This window comes from Borostomias antarcticus (assembly GCF_949987555.1).
Source record: "Borostomias antarcticus genome assembly, chromosome: 7".
Taxonomy (NCBI): Eukaryota; Metazoa; Chordata; class Actinopteri; order Stomiiformes; family Stomiidae; genus Borostomias; species Borostomias antarcticus.
In genome coordinates this window covers 20,690,415-20,712,555 of record NC_140240.1, presented here as the reverse complement: position 1 = coordinate 20,712,555, position 22,141 = coordinate 20,690,415, and the positions used below count along the sequence as shown (strand labels likewise).

At 43.3% G+C, this 22,141-nt stretch overlaps 1 protein-coding gene across 1 annotated transcript in view; it reads right to left on the bottom strand.

Annotated features, from left to right (window-relative positions):
* Nucleotides 1–22,141, bottom strand: part of LOC311311029 (signal-induced proliferation-associated 1-like protein 2) — a 107,106-nt gene that overhangs the window by 46,317 nt on the left and 38,648 nt on the right. Inside the window, exons 3-10 of the mRNA XM_084440643.1 lie at nt 21,243–21,370; nt 20,271–20,459; nt 17,215–17,389; nt 16,726–16,829; nt 14,858–15,015; nt 13,586–14,165; nt 10,678–10,952; nt 6,957–7,202 (exon numbers count right to left, since the gene is read on the bottom strand). Of these exons, the coding sequence (XP_084296769.1) occupies nt 6,957–7,202; nt 10,678–10,952; nt 13,586–14,165; nt 14,858–15,015; nt 16,726–16,829; nt 17,215–17,389; nt 20,271–20,459; nt 21,243–21,370 (1,855 nt within the window). The remainder of the gene's footprint in view (nt 1–6,956; nt 7,203–10,677; nt 10,953–13,585; nt 14,166–14,857; nt 15,016–16,725; nt 16,830–17,214; nt 17,390–20,270; nt 20,460–21,242; nt 21,371–22,141) is intronic.

The following is a 22,141-nucleotide window of genomic DNA, read 5'->3' as shown; positions in this document are numbered from 1 at the left end:
CATTGTGTCCATCAGGAGAATTATAAAATTTAACAGATATTTTAAATCCAGAATTCTATAGGGAAATCTTTAATATACAAATAGACAGAACTCAATGGAAGCTAATGGAGACACTGTTGGAAATCAGGCAAAGCCTGAGTTTTCCCTTTCCCTGCCCTTATTTAGGTTGTCTCAAACCTAACATCTGATTGGACAAAAACGCAGCACTGGACAAAGTGGGACAGGCCTTGTGTGTTTTAAGATCAGAGATTACACACCCAGCTTATACAACACCCAATCAAGCAAACAAATGACTTTTTTTGCAATAGAGGAGCACTTTTGACTTTTATATGTTAATGTAGAGCATAGGGCTGCCCCCTGAAAGTCGACGCGTCGAATCATCAGTCGGAGACCCTTAAGTCGACAGAGATTCTTTAAGTCGAGCAGTCGTTTTCTGCTCCACTGTCAAGGACTAGGAGCTGGACTAAGATCAAGGACAGGCCAATTATTCGTTTTAGACCTAGGCTATTACCGTAGCTATTTGTTGGGCTGTAAAAGAAGAGTTAAGACTGATATAGCAGAGGGAAGAAGGCAGGGAGCCCCTCTCCCCTCCGCTAAGCGTCTAGCCTAGCCTAGCCTACTATGCGCCAGCAATCACGTGCATTTCCCAAATGGAATATCACACTGCTTTCCTAAATCAATCTTCTTGTATATCCAATGGTAAAAAATAGGGTCTCCCATAGACAGCTTGAGCTCTAACGTCTGTGAAAATGCTTTAGTGACAGCCAAAACATTTCCTTGTTGACTGCTGCCCAACGTATGAGCCGATTCGCGCAAGCATTCAAATGCGCAGTTGAGGAGACTATCCCTAATCGACTAACCCTAATGTAGGATATGTGAAACTGTATAAAAACATGGGGGCATTGTGAAAGGTATTTTTGATTAAGTGCTATTATAGTTGTTTAATACAAGGCCTGTCTATTTAGGCCTAGTTAAGCTTCAATACTGCTGTACACTTTGTACTTTTCCAGAACACATACAGTAGTACGCATGAAAAGTTATTATCTGTGTTCCAGTAGCAGATAAGTTGACTGCCAAGGACACACAACCTCACAATGAAAAGCCTGTCTGTGTTGCAGTAAAATGTAACTAACAGAGAACACCCTAATCACATCGGCTGAATGGAAAACGAAAGTAGTAAGCTCATAGGACAAGCATTAGATATGAGTTTCAACCAATCAGGTACTAACACATGTAGTCACGCGCCAATGTATTGTGTGGAATAGTATATACAGAACGTTCCGACTTGAGTCGGCGCGCTTACTCAGATACCCCTTGTGTCTCTGTGTAACCGTCCCTTTGCTGCAATTGTAAGGTAATAAAGTATGTTTCTTTTACTCTACTCTGTTGTATTTCTCGTCCTCATTTGACAAGGTTGTGTGATTGTGTTGGTCCTTGGGAGGAGAACCCTGTGGTAGGTACTGGTGAATTCAATCTGAAGTGTTATAATAGTACTTTGTGAGTGTCCAAATGTCAAAGGTCAACCGAGTCCAGCCACCACAGCATCCGAAATAGATGGACAATGCTAGATGATTCATGTTTAACAAGAAAACAGGTGTCTTTTATTGTGCAGCCTGCAATTTTGAGTTGAAAGTTTCACAGCTCTCCCGACTCCGGCGGTCTCCCCTCAGCCTAGACATATGGGGGGGAACGAATCTCCCGATGTCACAAAATGGATATGAAGACAAAATGTTTAAGATATTGATAACCTGTCTATTAATTATCTCGATTATTAGTGGTCCAAACCATGGACAATGTAAGAAAGAGGGATGGGCTGCACTTGAAACAAGCTATCAAACACATTCGGAGACAGCGGAGAGGATTTTAGCGGAGCGGAAATTATGAGCAAGGCTAATAATTAGGGCCCGAGCACTGGCGGTGCGAGGCCCTATTGTATTTCGAAGGATTATTATTCTCCTACCTTCTTCTTCTCCCCAAACAAATGCCTTTTTGGCGGGCTAAACATCGATGAAAACGGATGAAACTTTGCAGATACATCAGTCCTGGTGAAAATCGGATATTTCATTGGTGACGGAAATGGGCGTGGCAAAACGGCTCAAGAGCGCCCCCTGGAAAGTTTAAAATGGCGAGCCCCACCTTTCAGTTGGATGTAGGCGAACGAAATTTGGTGGGCATATGTATTTCATCGAGCCACACTTAAATGTCTCTTGGAGCTATACCCAACATGCAACAGGAAGTCCGCCATTTTGCTCTTTATGTGCCATTTTGTCCTTGTTTTTACCATTTCCATGCCTCGTACTTCGACGAACTCCTCCTACAGATTTCATCCGATCAACTTCATATCGGGTCAGCTTCATCTTAAGACCTTTGTGATCAAAAGTTATCAAAAAAATTTAGTTTTCACCAAACACCCTTGCCGTGGCGCCCCGCCAAAGTTTGACATTTCGCCATAAAACACGAAGTCCTCATAACTCCTCCATACATTATCCAATTTGTCCGATATATCTCACGCTTCATGACGCTTCTGTCCTGAACACATCTATGTGTCAGTATTGCGTCATACTTATAGCGCCACCTATTGGTGAAACAGGAAGTCCTCATAACTCCTCCATACATTATCCAATTTGTCCGATATATCTCACGCTTCATGACGGTTCTGTCCTGAACACATCTTTGTGTCAGTATTGCATCATACTTATTGCGCCACCTATTGGTGAAACAGGAAGTCCTCATAACTCCTCCATACATTATCCAATTTGTCCGATATATCTCACGCTTCATGACGGTTCTGTCCTGAACACATCTATGTGTCAGTATTGCGTCATACTTATAGCGCCACCTATTGGTGAAACAGGAAGTCCTCATAACTCCTCCATACATTATCCAATTTGTCCGATATATCTCACGCTTCATGACGGTTCTGTCCTGAACACATCTTTGTGTCAGTATTGCGTCATACTTATTGCGCCACCTATTGGTGAAACAGGAAGTCCTCATAACTCCTCCATACATTATCCAATTTGTCCGATATATCTCACGCTTCATGACGGTTCTGTCCTGAACACATCTATGTGTCAGTATTGCGTCATACTTATAGCGCCACCTATTGGTGAAACAGGAAGTCCTCATAACTCCTCCATACATTATCCAATTTGTCCGATATATCTCACGCTTCATGACGGTTCTGTCCTGAACACATCTTTGTGTCAGTATTGCATCATACTTATTGCGCCACCTATTGGTGAAACAGGAAGTCCTCATAACTCCTACATACATTATCCAATTTGTCCGATATATCTCACGCTTCATGACGGTTCTGTCCTGAACACATCTATGTGTCAGTATTGCGTCATACTTATAGCGCCACCTATTGGTGAAACAGGAAGTCCTCATAACTCCTCCATACATTATCCAATTCGTCCGATATATCTCACGCTTCATGAAGGTTCTGTCCTGAACACATCTATGTGTCAGTATTGCGTCATACTTATAGCGCCACCTATTTGTAAAACAGGAAGTCCTCATAACTCCTACATACATTATCCAATTTGTCCGATATATCTCACGCTTCATGACGGTTCTGTCCTGAACACATCTATGTGTCAGTATTGCATCATACTTATAGCACCACCTATTGGTGAAACAGGAAGTCCTCATAACTCCTCCATACATTATCCAATTTGTCCGATATATCTCACGCTTCATGAAGGTTCTGTCCTGAACACATCTATGTGTCAGTATTGCGTCATACTTATAGCGCCACCTATTGGTAAAACAGGAAGTCCTCATAACTCCTACATACATTATCCAATTTGTCCGATATATCTCACACTTCATGACGGTTCTGTCCTGAACACATCTATGTGTCAGTATTGCATCATACTTATAGCGCCACCTATTGGTGAAACAGGAAGTCCCCATAACTCCTCCATACATTATCCAATTTGTCCCATATATCTCACACTTCATGACGCTTCTGTCCTGAACACATCTATGTGTCAGTATTGCATCATACTTATAGCGCCACTTATTGGTGAAACAGGAAGTCCTCATTACTCCTCCATACATTATCCAATTTGTCCGATATAGCTCACGCTTCATGACGGTTCTGTCCTGAACACATCTATGTGTCAGTATTGCGTCATACGAATAGCGCCACCTATTGGTGAAACAGGAAGTCCTCATAACTCCTGCATACATCCTCCGATTTGCACCAAATTGCTGACGCTTCATGAAGGTGGCCTTCTGAACCCATCTATGTGTCGGTATTGAGTCACACTTACAGCGCCACCTACTGGTGAAACAGGAAGTCCTCATAACTCCTACATACGTTATCCGATTTACTCAACATTTCTCACGCTTCATCAAGGTACCGTCCTGAACACATCTATGCTTCGGTATTGTCACGCCTAGAGCGCCACCTATTGGTGACAGGAAGTTTCTCTCAGTACTGCACACCGAAATAGCACAGCCTTTAACGGCGCAGCACCCCGACACGCATGGGGTGCGAGGGCCCGCTCACTGCTGCTCGCAGCCCTAGTTTATTTTGAAACTTTATTCTACTTTTTTGTTCAACGGAAAATAATAAACACCAATCAAGGTAAAATAGCCCAATAAAGGCTATTCAAGCATAACCTAAATGGACGAAAGTTCGTTCAGAAAAAGATTGAACAAAACAAAGCATCCCTCCATCTTATTCCACAAACCGATAGCCAGGCTATTCTAGCTATTTAAAATGCTGTAATTATGTAACTGTCATTTTCGTTGATTTCAAATAGCCTAACCTACTCAGAAATGTGCCTTGGCAACAATTGATTGTTTCTATAGGCTACCAATATAGGCCTAACCAAAATAATCACGGAAACTTGATGTCAAGTGATTTTCTGATAGCCAGGAGAAAGAGAAAAAACACATTGACGCGTCGCTTTGAACACCTAGTCTGAGTCGAATCACAAAATCCTGAGTTGAAGACAGCCCTAGTAGAGCATGAGGCTTTTGATTGACCCAACTGTGGGCACTCAGAGAGCGAGATGCATGTCGTCAGAATGTAGGCTACAGTGACAGAGTACTTAGAGGTGACAAATGTCAAACATACTGGTGGTGCATCACCGTTGCAGTTTATGAGCAGCTGGGTTCGACACAGCTGGGGTCAGCTGAACGGGTGCTCTTCAGCTCTGCTCTCTGATCAGGGTTGCCAGATTGGTGTGATGTTTTCCAGCCCAATGAGTGCTCAAAATCCGCCGAATGTGATAAAAAACCGTCCAAATATTATAGTATATAATATATAGCAGTGCATGCTAAGAAAAATGCCTTTCAGTTGAAATACCGAAAATAATAATAACTCGTGGTAAACTGCAACACACGCCTACACATATGTCACACACACACACCCTATGACAGAGAGAAAGTTGCGTAATCCCATCAAATAGTCAAAGAAATGATAATGCAGGCAACAAATTATAACACATGAGAAGCATGGATATATCATGAACAGAGGAACGGCGGAGCTGCGGTCATAGACAAGAGAGCAACTCAAGATGACAAGCTAGATAACAAGCTTTAGTGGTGACAAGAAACCGCAGAATGTGACAAGTGGACTAGGCTACACAACTTCCAATGGTAGGCCTATATAACCACCTGTATAACCACCCATGAATACCCTGCCTGCTCGCCTACAATAACCGAGTCAGGAGTGTGACACTCAGGCAGGCAAGCAGGCAGAGACACAAGTAATGAATCACTCAATGATGCGACATCCAGAAACACCTGCTGTATAGTATCAAGTAAACATGTCTTACCGTCACGCCGAACAGGCCAGGAGTCCATTCCAACTTCTAACGTAACTCGTCAATGTAAAACTATGTACATGTGGTGAACTTGCTAATTAGCAAGTATTAATAGATGGTTGAGTCAAAGCTGTCGGGGAGGGTGGAACAGACGTCAAACCGCTCCGTGTTAGACTGAGCGCGTCTATGCGGCAGAAAGCAGCGGTAATCCCGTGAGATTTCTTCCATCATCTTTAGCGTCACTTGGGAAAATGCTCTCTCCACATGAGCATTTGATATGGGCACATGAGCATTTGATATGGGCAGAGTGAGCAATATGATTGCGCCAAGTGCCACATCCTGAAAGCACAGATTTCCTCCGGCATCTTTAAAGGCCTCTACCTCCAGCCAAAAGGCATCGATGCGGTGATCATGACAGAAACCTGCTGATCCCACATCCCCACGTTGGCATCTTTAGGTTTCTTCGGGGGTAGCGAGCTAGATTTGACTCCGACCTCGACCTTCGCCTTGACCATGTGAATCAAATGCATTGAACAGGGAGAGCTCCCTCGCCCCTATTAGACAGGTGCACATCTCCCACCCTATTAACATCATTGGATAAAATTGAACCGTCTGTCCCGCCAGTTTTTTTTATTTTTAAACGCCCGCCCAATGCTATTTTTTCCAGCCCAACCGCCCAATGCTATTTTTTCCGGCCAAACGTGATCAAAAGAAGCCCAATTGGGCGTGAACCCGCCCAATCTGGCAACACTGTCTCTGATGTAGGCCTATCTCAGCTACCTAACTAGCTAGCTACAGTAAATATCACAGGACCAACAGCAATAATCTAGCTAGCTAGCTACGAGCATAACTAGATCATTCAAAGCAGTTGATCTTCACCATCATGGCATGACTAAATTATTTTGGTCCTAATACCTGCAAAATAGCTGGGTAGATAGCTAGCTAAATTGATCCTTCCCAGCATGCTATAGATACTTTAGCTACCTACCTAGAAGCTAACAGCGTGTCCCAGCTAGTTTGTGTGGTTGACTGCAGTGGTGGGAGGTAGGCTGGGACATGACGGCTGACTGATCAATCTTAATATGAATGCTCAGGCTCAGGCAAGGTATCAAAATAACTACTTAAAAAATACTAAAAAAGAGTGTGAGGTAAAATATAAAAGTAGGCTACCTGGTCCCATCCTGGAGCTTCCTGTCGAAGGAGGTGCTACGTGAGATGGTCCCGTGGACGTACTGGAACATCTGCTGGCCAGGACTGGGTCCCTGGGTTGGCGAGGCCCGGGTCAAGGGTGGCTGCCCAACAGGCACGGCAGAGACACGGCGCCAGGCCGCGGCAGCCATCCTGAATGGGGTTGGACCACCCTCGTGGTCCGGCTTGAACTCCACCACGGGCGTATGGTAAAGCTCTGAGCAGCTTCTGGGGGGATACAAACACAACAGAACATCAGAGATCCAAACATCAGACATCCAAAAAGTAAATGGACTGCACTTACATAGCATTTTTATCCACACACATTCACAGACCAATGGCGGCAGCTGCCATGCAAGGTGCCAGCCTGCTCATTGGGAGCAATTCGAGGTTCAGCATCTTGCCAAGGACACTTCGACATGTCGTCAGGAGGAGCTGGGATTTGAACCGCCGACCCTATGATCGTTGGACGACCCACTCTACCTCCTGAGCTACAGCTGCCCCAGTCCATTCAACCAAACGGGCGTGAAAACCGGACGTAGCCGTAAGTAGTCATCAAATTGAACATTTTACTGTAATATTACATGATGGTTAGCACAAAAAGCAAAGTTGGTTATTTGATTGTAATTTCAATGCCTTTTCGATTTTTTGATTTATTCTGAGTGTATTTATTGATCTTTTCTGAGTGTAAACAAAACAAATATTCTATTTTGTTGTATTTTGACATCACTTTCAGAGTTACGAACATTTCAGATATCCCAGTGACCCTCACTCCCGATGGGTTCGGATGTCTGAGGTTGGATTAGCAGGGTGTGGAATTAATTAATTTACAAGCTGCGATATTGACTCCATGGGTAAAGAGTCAGGAACCTGTCCAACTTCTGTGAGAGAGATAAATAATCAAATAAATAAACAGATAAACAGGTGGTACAGCAAACACTACTGCAGGCTAAACAGCAACAGCCTGGTCATACAGTAGAATATCACTGACCCAAGCTCCCACAGGGACAGGTGCACAAGGTCAAGTTTGCTACGAACTCGCTGTGCTCTTCACCCTTGGCGGAAAGCCGTCATTAAAGAGAGGTCACTGCAGCTAATCCCTGACGGATGACGAGGTTTTAGCTTGGACTGATGCCATAAGCTATGTGAAACACAGAGGCTGGAGACGGGTCTACCAGTGACCTCTACTGGCCGGCTGTGCCTGACTCGGTGTGACAGCCGCGTGACTGTGGGCGGCTGTGGGTCAGGAAACAGCCCCACACCACGATACTTCCACCTCCAAACTTCACTGTTGGTATAGTGTTATTCAGGTGATGTGCAGGGCCATTTCTCCTCCAAACATGGTGTGTTGTGTGACGGCCAGAAAGTTCAATTTTGGTCTCATCTGACCAGAGTACATGCTCCCAGTAGTTCACTGACTTGTCCAAATGTTGTTTGGCAAACTTTAAACGAGCTTCAACATGTCTTTTTTCAGTAGTGGAGTGGTAGAGCGAGTCATCCAGTGATCGTAGGTGTGAACAGGCTCTCCCGTGCCTCGTTAACTATTCCCGCATTGCTGTCAGTCAGCGGGCGCACTCGCCATTCAATGCGGGTTCAGCGCATCGCTTACTGGCATGAACAGCTGTATAATGCAGACTAGCTGTTTGGTATGATTTTATGGAAATGTATGAAGCGCTCTGTATGTTGCATGAAGCACATTGTGTCCCTTCTAACCCTTTCTTATACCAAGTCGGATTGCCGACAGTTCGACCTCTGAGTGTGTAGTGGGAAGAAATTGTTTGTTTGGAGCGGTGAGACAATAGTACTTTGGAGCCGTGTCGTGTCAGTCCGGTAAATGGGAGCGTGCCTTTACGCGCCCATATTTATGGTGGTGCACTAATTGTCTGGTCTGGAAATGTCCCCTCTTCTTCTGGTCTATTGGTCTCTTCCTCTCAGGTCCCGTGGAGATGTGGGGATAAATGGCCTCAGACCTTGCCGAGAGGCTGCGGAGCATTCTGCCGTGTTATTCTCTGCTATAAGTTGAATTTAGTTGACTAAGTTGACTTTGCCCTTTGTGTACACGGATATTATTACTTCTATTTTAATTATTATTGATTAATTCTTATTTTTGTATTTTGACACTGGTGGAATAAATCCCTCACTTTTTTGGGCACCTTACCTGGCATTGGACCTCCATCCTTCTCCACCCACGCAACACTACACCAGTGTTGGCCGCTCAGACTGTCCATTTTAGTGGTGGTAACAACCCCACAGTAGGGGTGGCGGTTTAAATCCTGGCTTCTCCTGTCCACATGTTGAAGTGTCCTTGGGCAAGACACTGAACCCCAAATTGCTCACAATGAGCAGGATAGCACCTTGCATACTGTAGCAGCTGCCGGCATTGGTGTGTGAGTGGGTGAATGAGAGGCCTTCATTGTAAAGCGCTTTGGATAAAAGTTCTATATAAGTGCAGTCCATTTACCATATTGCACTGTGCAATGTTTGTTGGTAGTTATCTAAGAAGTAGGTTAATGTTGATTTGATTTGTAGTGATCTATTGCACATGTGTGTGGAATGCATCCTCCAAGCCAACTCCAGAAAGAAGTATAAACAAAACTACTACTTGTCTGCGGTGTCCACACACACTACTTGTCTGCGTCTGCTTGGGAGTCTAACCAAGGCTTTACTCTCAAGATAAGAACAGGAGAATCTTAGTTAGGGATCAGATACTTGGGATCAGATGTGGGGTCGGGTCAAACACTGTCAACTCCAGAGATAAATTCAAATGCCAGTGCCAATTTTAAACGGAAAAACAAAACCCAGGTCTTGTAGTGACGTGTGTCTCTGTGACTCACAGCCTTTCGTTCACCCCTGTGACTCATTCTCTGTCACGTTATTTACAGTTTATCAACAACACCCCAACTGACACAGAATGACTAAACTGTGGGAATGTCTGATATCTATTCCTTATTGTTTGTTTTGTCTGTCTCCAACCTTTATCTACACTACGATAGTAAAATAATATATCAGATTAGAGAAAGATTTTTATTTTTATAAATCTAGATGGAAAACAGTTTTTCCTCCTGTCCCTCTGCAATTTGATGTGCCTGTTTGTGAGATTGTTGGTTGTTAGATGATTTTCCAGGATACACAAAGCTTAATGAGCACCAAATGGTAAATGGACTGTACTTATATAGCGCTTTTATCCAAAGCGCTTTACAATGAAGGCCTCTCACTTAACCATTCACACACCAATGGCGGCAGCTGCCATGCAGGGTGCCAACCTGCTCTTTGGGAGCAATTTGGGGTTCAGTGTCTTGCCCAAGGACACTTTGACATGTGGACAGGAGGAGTCAGGATTCTAACCGCCGGCCCTATGATCATTGGACATCCCGCTCTACCTCGTAAGCTACAGCCTCCACCACCATATTTTGGGACTGGAGTTTGCCACTAGATAAAGTTAAATTGAAAATGTAGCTTTGAAAGTACGTGGGCTGCACAGTAAAATCTGAGAGATCAAAGTGGTCACACACATTGAAGAAATCCTTCAAAGAAAATGGTACTGTAGCACTTAACTTTCGGTTTGTTGCCAAGGAGCTTTCACAACAGTAATATCACTGACACGAGATTGACTTAAAGGGAAACATGTCCAGATAGTAAAAGGCAAACAAGTACCATCATGTCAGGGTACATTATACCATGTCTGGCAGACATTGTAACTCACCTCCTGGGAGTACCGTCCTCGTGCGGATGAACGATGACCACGCTGACCATGGCTGACGTGCGGAGCAGGTCGATCATCTGCTCGTGAGACAGCGATGCCACAGCCACCTTGCAGATCTCCACCAATCGGCAGCCTGGACGGAGGCCGGCCTGCCAGGCGAAGCCAAAGGGCTCCACGTCGGCCACCACTCCCTCGAAGTTGACATGGAAACCCAGTTGACCCAGGCCGTTCCTCCGCAGGGTGATCTCCACCGTCTCACAGCCACGGGTGACAATCTGGGGCCAAGCAGACCAGAGGACGACAGGGTTGATACTCAGAGAAGCAGACCAGCGGACAGGTTTGATACACAGAGAAGCAGACAAGACAACAGGGTTGATACACAGAGAAGCAGACCAGACAACAGGGTTGATACTCAGAGAAGCAGACCAGACAACAGGGTTGATACTCAGAGATGCAGACCAGACAACAGGGTTGATACTCAGAGATGCAGACCAGACAACAGGGTTGATACTCAGAGATGCAGACCAGAGAACGACAGGGTCGATACTAAGAGAAGCAGACCAGACGACAGGGTTGATAATTAGAGATGCAGACCAGAGGACAGGGTTTATACACAGAGAACCAGACCAGATGACAGGCTTGACACTCAGAGAAGCAGACCAGATGACAGGGTTGATAGAAATGCAGACCAGAGGAGGACAGGGTTGATACTCAGAGAAGCACACCAGAGGACACACTTGTTAGTCAGTAATGCAGATGTGACATGTTGGCCCTTAAAAACAGGTTGTAACAATCTGATAATCTGGAATAGTTCTAGATTGTACAGTATACCATATTATTAGTATATGATCTAGTTCAAATAATCATTAATATACATTCCAAGATGAAAGTTTTATGAGCACAACATCTATTTAGCAATTAAGAATCAATTTCAAGAACTTTTCTTATTTGTAAAGACAACCTGTGCAAAAAAAGGGAAAAATATAGCCTAGGCCTAACACAACATTATCAACTAGAAAAACCGTGTAGCGGCTAAATGCCTCCGCCCAACAATGTCAGTTACAGTTAACCTAACTAACCCTATCCCTAACCCTTACTAACTGCTAACCTAACCCTAACGCTAATGCTAGCTAACTAATGCTATTGCTAACTCTAATGCAAACTCAAATGCTAATGCATTTAGAATTAGCGTTAGCTATCTAGCATTATCATTAGGATTAGCGTTAGCTAGCTAGCGTTAGCGTTCAAAAGTGCCTTTTGTGATGTCACGATGACCTTGACCTTTGACATTTGAATACCAAAATCGAATAAATCTAATTAAGTCCAACTGGACATTTGGCCAAATATGTACAAATTCTGTCAAGCCGTTCTTGAGATATTGTGTTCAGCAGGTCAAAAACACCTTTTGTGAGGTCAGTGACCCTTGACCTTTTACCCCCACAATGTAATCAGTTAATCCTTGAGTCCAACTGGACATTTTACCCAAATATGAACAAATTCCATTAAGCCTTTGAGATATTGTGTTCATCAGGCCAAAAACACATTTTGTGAGGTCACAGTGACCTTGAATTTTGACCTTTGACCCCCACGATCTAAGGAGTTCATCCTTGAGTGCCAGTGAACATTTGTACCAAAGGGGAAGAAATTCCGTCAATGCGTTCCCGAAATATTGCATTAACAAACATCGGACGGACGGACAACCCGAAACCATAATGCTATCGCCTGGCGGAGGCATAAAAACAGCACCACATCACAAAAAGTGAACCAAGAGAGAAAGTGTGTAAAAAGCAGTAATATGTCAACATGTCAGTGAACATCCAGTTTCATCATCCAGGAATGCCACTCCATGACACGCATAGTATTGATAAAGATCAGAATATCAGTGGTTCATTTTTTATATTAACAACAGGAAAAAGTTGTTGGCTAAGGTGAACCATTGCCTTGGTTCACCTGAGGTAAAGGCTATAATTGGCACTTGTGTGCTTGTTCCTAATCTAATAACTCCCAAGCTGATTAAGTATTTATCCCTTTCCATTTAGAAAGACAACCCACTCGGTTTCTGGGTTTATAAACTCGGTGAGGAACATCAGGAAAGCATTCCAGCTCAGCAAAGGGAGGGTGTTAGTATGTTTCTAATCACATAGTGTGGGAATCCAAAGGTACTTTCTTAAAATCCAGAGCATGTGTTTATTTCATTTTGTGCAGAAAACTTGGCCACAGGATCTGCCAGCAAACAAAATAGCGTGTGGATTAAGTTTGCCAGAAATAAACCAGACGGTTAAAAACGGCAGAGATTATGCACACTTTTGGATAATCTCATGATCTAAAATGAACCAGTGGAGAGTCTGAGCCTTCAGGGACCAGCTATCATGAGGGAACAGATCCAGGTATGACCCTTATCTCTCCCAGTCTCAACAGTCAAAGACTCTCACAACAGCTGCACTAATGTACAAACCCTTCCCTTCACTGATCTCAGAAAGTAAATCGTACGGCACACAATTAACTTTCTGTGTATAGTTGAGGAGTCAATGTCATGAGGCTAGATCCTAGTCTGCTGACTAATGGCTATGTCTTGATATAGCTCCCGGCTCCTGAGTAATCAACTACAGTGTTTTTACCCAAAGTAAATGCTTTATCTTAAACTCTTTAGCCTAATAAGATTAGGAATGAATCACCCCCATTGGGAGCCTCCTTGAAAACAACTGGAGACCTTGTGCACAGGCCAACTTGAACTACATGAGAAATCCTTGACCTCAGAAGCCTTGTAGCAATGGTGAGCCATCTACTGGTTAGTGCAATTTGTCCAACATACAATATATTTGATGACTTGGACTAGATTGGACATCTCCGGCATTTTTGTTTGATCAACACCTTCAATAACTCTAGAGGCTCACTGCAACGTTCTCACCTCCATCCGCTGCGTGATCTCCTGGCCGTCGTCCCAGCATGCCTCCTGGACTGAAAACGCCACGCACTCCCCTCGCTCGTAGAACAGCTTCACGCCCCCGCACGCCGCACTCCAGCCAATCACGTCCCGGCAGTAGCAGTTGAACACCACCTCCTTCGACGCCTCCTCAATCAGCACCACGAGCTCGTTGGAGACGACCAACAGGCAGCCAACATCCGCCGACAGGCCAAAGTCGTGGGTCACCACAGCCCAGGTAACCGCCCCAGCGCTCTGGAGGTGGGCGTTGCGGCGTGGTCGGCTGCGTTCCTTCTTCTTGCCGGCCAGGGTGATGAAGCTGAACTTGGGCACCGCTGCGTCCACCGGGGTGGTGCTGGCGAAGTTGTGGGCCAGGTCCTTCAGGTACTCCTGCCGCGTGCGCATGGCCATGGCGCGAAACTTGTCCGACTTGTGTGCCGCGTTCTCGCCGTTGATCACCTTGCTGAGGAGGAGGTCTCGGAACACCGCCGACTGTGGGAACAGCACCCCCTGGGGGATGGGGGGACCAAAGGAGGGGACGTCCTTCGATCTGGTGACTGCAACGCTGGTGGATGGGGGGGGGAGACAATTACACTATCACATCCCCACTTCAAACACAGTGCAACTCTGAAGGAATAATTCTCTCTATAGCTAACATTGTCCCTTTTGAGATCATTATGTATGAGTTATATTATCAGATGACGTAATCATGCCATGTGCTTTGCCATATAGTATAATCTAAAATAACCTGTCACCATAAAATCTATTTAGTAGAATTTATAGGCCTTAAAAGCGATAAAAGGTTTATTTTCCAATTTAAAATGGGTCATCGTCCTATAATCCTTCCGAAGTAACACATTAGAGGTTTCCATAATAATAATAATAATCATCATAATCATAATCCACAGTCATCAAATATAAAAGATAGTATTCTGCTAACGCAAAGAGATATATTTACAGAGGCTGTTACAGTTAGAATGTGGGAGGAGCCTCCACCAGCTTCAAATCAAATTGAAAGCATGATGCATATGCATGTACGCAAAACCTTTTTCCAAATGTTAAAATGGGATACTGAGTGAAACTGCATGATTCATGCTTCATCATTTAACAAAATGTGGAGTAAAGACAAAATCTAACCAAATAAATTGGGATTGAAAAACATCTTTTGTTGAAATGAGCCCATAGTGTCAAAGTAGATTTGAGTCTCCTCCCCCAGTTAATCAGACAAAGTGTGCGCACGTGAGTGTCTTTACTCACCTGTAGCAAACGCTGTCAGTGCCAGGGTGGTGGACCCTGACGATTATGAAGACGTGTTGGAAGTGTGAACGGATGCTCTTAGGGGTGAAGGGAAGAGATCCAGGCTCCTGGAAGATGATCGTCACGATGTCATTTCCTATATGTCTCTTCCTTAGCAGCTGAGTGGGTGGGGATGAATAATGAGCACATTAGAGTCAATACAAGATAATACTTCCACATGATACAGGAAAACACATCAGGTCCCAACAGTCTGACATCGGCCTAGCCCTGACGAAGGCTGTGTGTGGCTGAAACATGTAGCCGTGCTTTTAATCATTCTATCGGGAACCAGGCGCACATTAAAGCTTTATCATCTAAAGAAGGGCAGCTTGGATTCTCTGTTTGCACTTTTCTCCGATATGAAACAAAGAAAGCTCAAATCCAATATAAAATGAAACCTAGCCCAAATGCTGTGCGAAGTAAAATAGCATTTTTGATTCTTGATCATAAATTCTTGATTGGGTTAAAATCTTTCAACTGATTCAATTATACAAAAAAAAACATATCAAGTGTCACTGGTATATCTGGCAGTATTAGACAGTATTTGTCATGTGTATCTGACAGTATTTGTCATGTGTATCTGACAGTATTTGTTATGTGTATCTGACAGTATTTGTCAGTATTGGTCATGTGTATCTGACAGTATTTGACAGTATTTGTTATGTGTATCTGACAGTATTTGTTGTGTATCTGACAGTATTTGTCATGTGTATCTGACAGTATTGGTCAGTATTTGTCATGTGTATCTGACAGTATTTGTCATGTGTATCTGACAGTATTTGTTATTTGTATCTGACAGTATTTGTCATGTGTATCTGACACAAGCCTGCACAGCGCTGGCATTCAGTCTCCTCAGTCTCCTGACAGAGGTGGTTCTAAATAAAACGGTAGTAAACAAGTAAATAAAAACAGTACCTAAAAATACCCAAACATGCAGTACCTAGTACCTAAAAGTAGGTACTAGTCAATAAAATGAGGAGGGGAGTGGCCCTGGTTAGGGAGAGCACACTGTGACTAAGGTTCAATATGACCAGCTGGCTGCTGTGAGCAAGGGAAGGCAACTGAGCACGACTGGTAATTATGATAGCAAGTGATAATAACTTATAATTATGATAGCAATAGTGATCGATCATAACTTGTATATATATATAAGACATGTTAGCAAAAGTGATAATCAGGGCATTTGAGTCATCATTCGGGGTATTGCACACAGAATATGATCAATAGTCACTCATCTATTACCTTTTGAGGTAATCAAATAGGAAACCAAGGCTCAGAATAAAGCAGCTAACTGTAGTAAGAAAGTTGGAGTCTTGGTACATAGGAACAGCCAAATTATACACAGTTAGTTATATGGTTTAGCAGCACAGGCTATTACACAAGTGGAACCACGTTATGGGGAGGGTAAGTGAATACGGTATTAGGGTAACTGTAAGTTGTGCTCCCAAAATAAGATTGACTGTACTATTTACATCTCCTACTCCTGGAAATCCCCTCCATCTCATTCCTAATCTCCTTCACTACGTTTTACTGCTACTACTACTACTACTACTAGCCTACTACACCATAAACACCCTTATTTTGGAGAAAGGATAGAAATTTCACAGCTGCCTCTTCTACTTCTTGGAAGAGGCTGAATCTGTTGGCTTGTAGGATATCTTAAACAATGGACAGAGTATACTGTAAAAGCATGTCCTGTGATTAAGAGGAATATGCAGCAGGCTTTATATTATGGCCTTGGAAATATTAGTATAACTTCAAATGAAAAGAAAGTATACAAAAAAACAACAAAAATTCGATCAGAAATCAGGAATCCCACATCCGTTTACCTGTTGTTTGTTGTTAGTGGTGTACGGAAGCAGCGTGGACACGTGGAACATCAGCTCATAGTCTTTGTAGGTGGTGTGGAGAGAGTGGGTTCCCGTGGAATCCGCTGGCACCCAAACAAAGAATTTAGGTCAGACGGACTTAGACTGAACAATAAAGTGTGATGGATATTCTAGTCTGACAACAGACCCCAGGAGAGGGACGACACCGAACCGTAGATGGAGAAACAGGTCAATGAATAACATAACATTACAGCGTGTGTTTTTAGCTCTTGATAACACCTAAACGCTGTTCTCAGTGGGATTACAAACTTTTTGGAAGCTTGTGAAAACTTTGGTTTACAGCAAACTAGCTCTTTAAGGTTGCCTTGTTCTTCTTGCATGCTGTAATGCCCACATTTTCCCCCAGGGGATTAATAAAGTTTATCTCATCTCATCTCCTCTCCTCCTACTCTTGTTGTCGAGCTGTGGAAAATTGATCTCAGCTCTTACTCTTGTTGTCCAGCTGTGCGCGGTACTTGGTGAAGCCCTTCAGCCTGACCCTCTGGCCCAGCAGGTCCAGGAAGTGCTCCAGGGCGGGGCTGGCGCTCTCGTTGTTGTACATCTCCTCCTCCGTGCTCTGGCCTGCCCGGCAGTACAGAACGCCCACCTTATGCTGGAAGCTCAGCTGGACGACAGAGAGAGAGAGAGCAGACGAGGCAGTGTCTTTCTTAGTCTTGACTCAACGGATGTAGGTGTTGGGGACAAGCTTCATTATTTGTTTATTACTGCTATTACAAGTTTATATATAATATGTTTACAACATTTGCTGTCTAATAGGTACGTCCTTGCATGTTTTCCCACTGGTTATGTTATATACTGTAGCAACCCCCCCCCCATGAGTCCAGCCAGACCTGTCTCCAGTGCTGGAACAGGGTAAATGAAGTGTGGAGAGAGGTCTGGCTATGCAAGACTATGTCTTTCCTGTCTCTACTCGGGACACTTTGCCAACTGCTGGAAAATATTTTGGTCTGATGTAAAGCCTGTGGAGCGCCTACCATCATCTGGACGGTATGACACCTGTAGTCACGTCTGACAACTGGCCAGATAAGGGGAGTGAAAACGCTTGTTTCACTTCATGCCCGTTACCAAACAATAAGAGAACATAATTTCCCAAACTATTTTGAGACAGTTTTATTCCCAAAGTCAGTACAAAAATACTAAAATGAGAGTGCAGATCCATCCACAGACTGGCACAGTGTTGAATGAGCCTAAAGCACCGGGTAAGTGCATGGGGACGCGCCGTCCTACCAGTGAGCGCATTTTATCTTCAACTATCCATATCCATGACGACACCAGCGCTGAGACCGTCACACTAAGTGTGCTATCAATCTGAACAGGGAGACCAAACCAAAAAAGAGGAGTAATTACATTCCGAGTGTCCATCACACAACACCCAACTGTTGGTCCTGAATAATTTATGAGATGTGGAAATGCTGGGGAAAGAGACAGAATGGTGGTGGGGGGGCTGGAGGCCACATTTCACCCCCAACCAAGATCAGAGGGGTCAAAGCAGAATGCAAAGCAGGACTCCGGCTGGGGAGAGTAAGGGGGAAAACGGTTATTTTAGCCGCCAGAAGTAAAATCGATTTGTGGAGGAGCACAATTTCAATTTTATAGCGGCTGCAGGTGACCACCTCTTTGCGGCCCTCCCTCCCTCCCTCCCTCCCTCCCTCCCTCCCGCATGGGGGAGGGGCCGCTAGTGACACCGCCACGGTCGTCATGGCAGCACACTGCAAACATTTAGGTGAAGAGGACCATATCATTTTGGATTGGAGAGCAGAGACTGTGGCACTTAGAAAATGCTATAAAAAATATCTATCTATCTATCTATCTATCTATCTATCTATCTATCTATCTATCTATCTATATATATAAACAGATACGATTCTATCCTCACATCAAAAATCAATTTAGTTGCTTCATGCATAGCGTAACATCCATCAAGATGACTACTTTCTGAACGTCTTGCCAATAAACTGAACCGAATTTGATATAATTTAAATAATTAAGTAGACCTCCATATTTCTTGTGGAGTCCAAACTACCGCTTATGTCTCACTTGAGTTTGCACTCATAGATTTACAAACGATCATTTTTTCCCTGTAATGAAAGAGACTGGTATGAAACTGGACCACATCAATACTGGGTTATTCCATCCCAGTGGTACTTCCTTCACAGCTGTCACAAGCTAGAGAGATCGATCCACATCCATGCACATCTCACATTCATTCTACATTCAGTTGTGTGGCAATACTATTGATTTTTTTAAAGAGATATGTTTATACTAGATAATAAATCCAGATCAAAGGGTAAATTAATCCCATGTTCATTCAATGCCCAGATAAAATTATATTTTAAATATTATATATATATATATATATATATATATATATATATATATGTGTATATTGCATTTTGAGGCTTTTCGGTCATCTGGAAATGATAAAACTGCCCCATATTGATAAGAAATATTCCAAACTGCTGATCCTGATCGGTCACTGGTTATTTGTGTATACTGTAGATAGTTTCTTCTTACTAGGAATGCATTATTTTGACCTACTCCTTTCATCATCCCCCTTCATCTCCTTGTTATGTCTCATCTCCTGTCTTTATAGTTATTGTATTTCCCCTGGAATCTCGGCACAGTGACTGAGAGCCCTTTTCATTTCCCTGCATGTTTTACTCTGGATCTCTGTGCATGTGACAAATAAAGCACCTTGAACTCCTGTATAGTATCTCTGGAAACAAGTGCTCTAATCTTGGTTGTAGATATTGTCAACAAACAAACAACAAAACAAAAAAAACACTCGCAAAATAGCCTACTGCTTTCCAAATGCAGAAAGGATTTTGGGTGAAGTTCCATATTGAAACACTTTTTTATTTTATTGAAACATGGTTACCCTCTGGTAACTATTAACCTCTGATGTGATAAATTCAGAGTTAAACATCAAACCTGCTTGGGTGTGTGCTTGCCAGGTTTAGCCTTTGGTGTGTGCTTGCCAGGTTTAGCCTTTGTCAGAGAACACCCTCTAGTGCAATCAATCTGAGCAGACGTTTTTAGATCACTGGCTCATTCTTCTAACACAGCTGCCTACCGATTCACCATTTCTGAGTCTTACGGAAACACTTATTAGATCGGACATCTAATAAACTGCTTGAGGAGCCAGAACAATGGCTAAGAAATCACAACTCAGGAGCTACACTCAGATCCATGGCTTCTATGAAGGGTGGTTTCTCAAACAAAGCCTGGCCAGGTCCTGGGCTGGATCTTTGGTCCAGAGTGTCCATTACTTCTATTTAAAGACTTTTTGTAGCCGAAAATAATTCCACAAAAGTCTGCCCCCCTGCGCATGGACCCACTTTAATGATACTGTCTTCTAACTTGCTGGCCATGTCCTGGGCCATACCTCCCAGATCATCACAATGCTGAGTGTACCACTAACTGGTACTGATGAAAGCACAAAAGAAGCTGCTTGGAGGTCAGACACTGGGTGAAACGTGACTCACCCCTTGCTGGTCCAGCTTCAGGAGCTGTTCCGGCACTTTGGGAGAGCTGGTGGCCAGTCGAAGACATTGGATATTGAGCTCAGGCACCACGTACTCCAGCACCTCCTTCAGTGGCAGGCCCCGGACGGTGCCGTGCTTGGCTGTGGACGGCACGGCGTCCTCCAGGATCGACCCTCGGAGGGTGGTGAGCTAGGGGCGAGAGAGAAAGAGAGATAGTTGAGGTTAACAGAGTTGAGGCTAACAGAGTTGAGGTTAACAGAGTTAAGACTAAAAAGAAAGTTGCACAACAGTATAGAAAACTATTATCAGCTACCAGCTGGAGTACAGCAGCACAAGGAACCTGCTGTAATTCTAGGCGCTTCTCTCAACCATCAGTCCAACCAACTGTGAGAGAGGTTTATGTAGCGGAGGGTTTCGGCTTTCAGCTTAACCAAATCAATTATTCAGCTTTTAGTAGCGAGTCACTTAAAGTTCAGTTCAATATAGTGAACGTTTAAACCATGGGATAAGACTTTTGGTTCAAAGTTAAAGTGCCCCTTTAGTTAGTTAATTGTTCCATTTAAACCCGTGATTCAGTTTTAATATTAAATTCAAATCAAGTGCATTTTGTACAAAGTTCTGTTTGTGTATTCCAAATGTATTATTAAGAATTCAAGAGTTCCAACAATTTAGCAACATTAATTCTTATTAACACAAGACCAAGGGTGTGTCTTTACTTTAGTGTTTATTTATTTATTTATTTATTTATTTATTACCTCACTAGTTCTGAAGATGACACGGTAGTTGTACTGGTTCTTACCTCACTAGTTCTGAAGATGACACGGTAGTTGTACTAGTTCTTACCTCACTAGTTCTGAAGATGACACGGTAGTTGTACTGGTTCTTACCTCACTAGTTCTGAAGATGACACGGTAGTTGTACTGGTTTTTACCTCACTAGTTCTGAAGATAACACGGTAGTACTGGTTCTTACCTCACTAGTTCTGAAGATGACACGGTAGTTGTACTGCGCTCCCTCCTTCGCATCGTCCAGCTTCTCCCTACGAATGCTGACCGCCACAGGACCCAGGTTCTCGTCCGTACCAAAGTAATTTTGATGATCTGAGGTGGAAAGACAGCATGAAGAAGATGAAGAAGAAAAAGAAGAAAGAGGTGAAGAAGAAGAAGAAAGAGGTGAAGAAGAAGAAGAAAGAGGTGAAGAAGAAAGAAGAAGAAGAAGAAGAAGAAGAAAGAGAGAAAGAAAGAGAAGAAGAAGAAGAAGAAGAAGAAGAAGAAGAAGAAGAAGAAGAAGAAGAAGAAGAAGAAGAAGAAGAAGAAGAAGAGAAGAAAGAGGTGAAGAAGAAGAATAGGTGAAGAAGAAGAAGAAGAAAGAGAAGAAGAAAAAGGAGGTGAATAACTGATTTGGTTCTTGTTAATTGTTAATTTAACTACATTTGCATTTTAAATGTCCGTTTACTCAACAGTTAATGGTCAATTCAAACATTGATAAAATACAGTGACTCATAGGACTAAATAAACAGACAGATGGAGCCACTGATATAGAGCCCTAGAAAAAGAGTAAGCAAACAAATAAATCAGAGTGGATGGATCATCTTTTCAGTGGTTAAACATATTTTACCAATCAATGGACTAATGGGTGTCTGCCCTCAGGGACTGAAAGGGATTGGATGAAACCAGCCAACTCTCTACTGGGAAAAAACTGATAAGTCACTCAAATGAATTAATTTAGATGAATGTAACTTGGCTGTCAAATAATGTGTATGTTTGTTATTATCCTACAGTATCTCCCCAATCAGCGGGAACAGTCCTGGCTTCAGTCCATTCTGACTGACCGCTGATACATCTAGCCTGAGGACAAACGTGCAGGGAAAC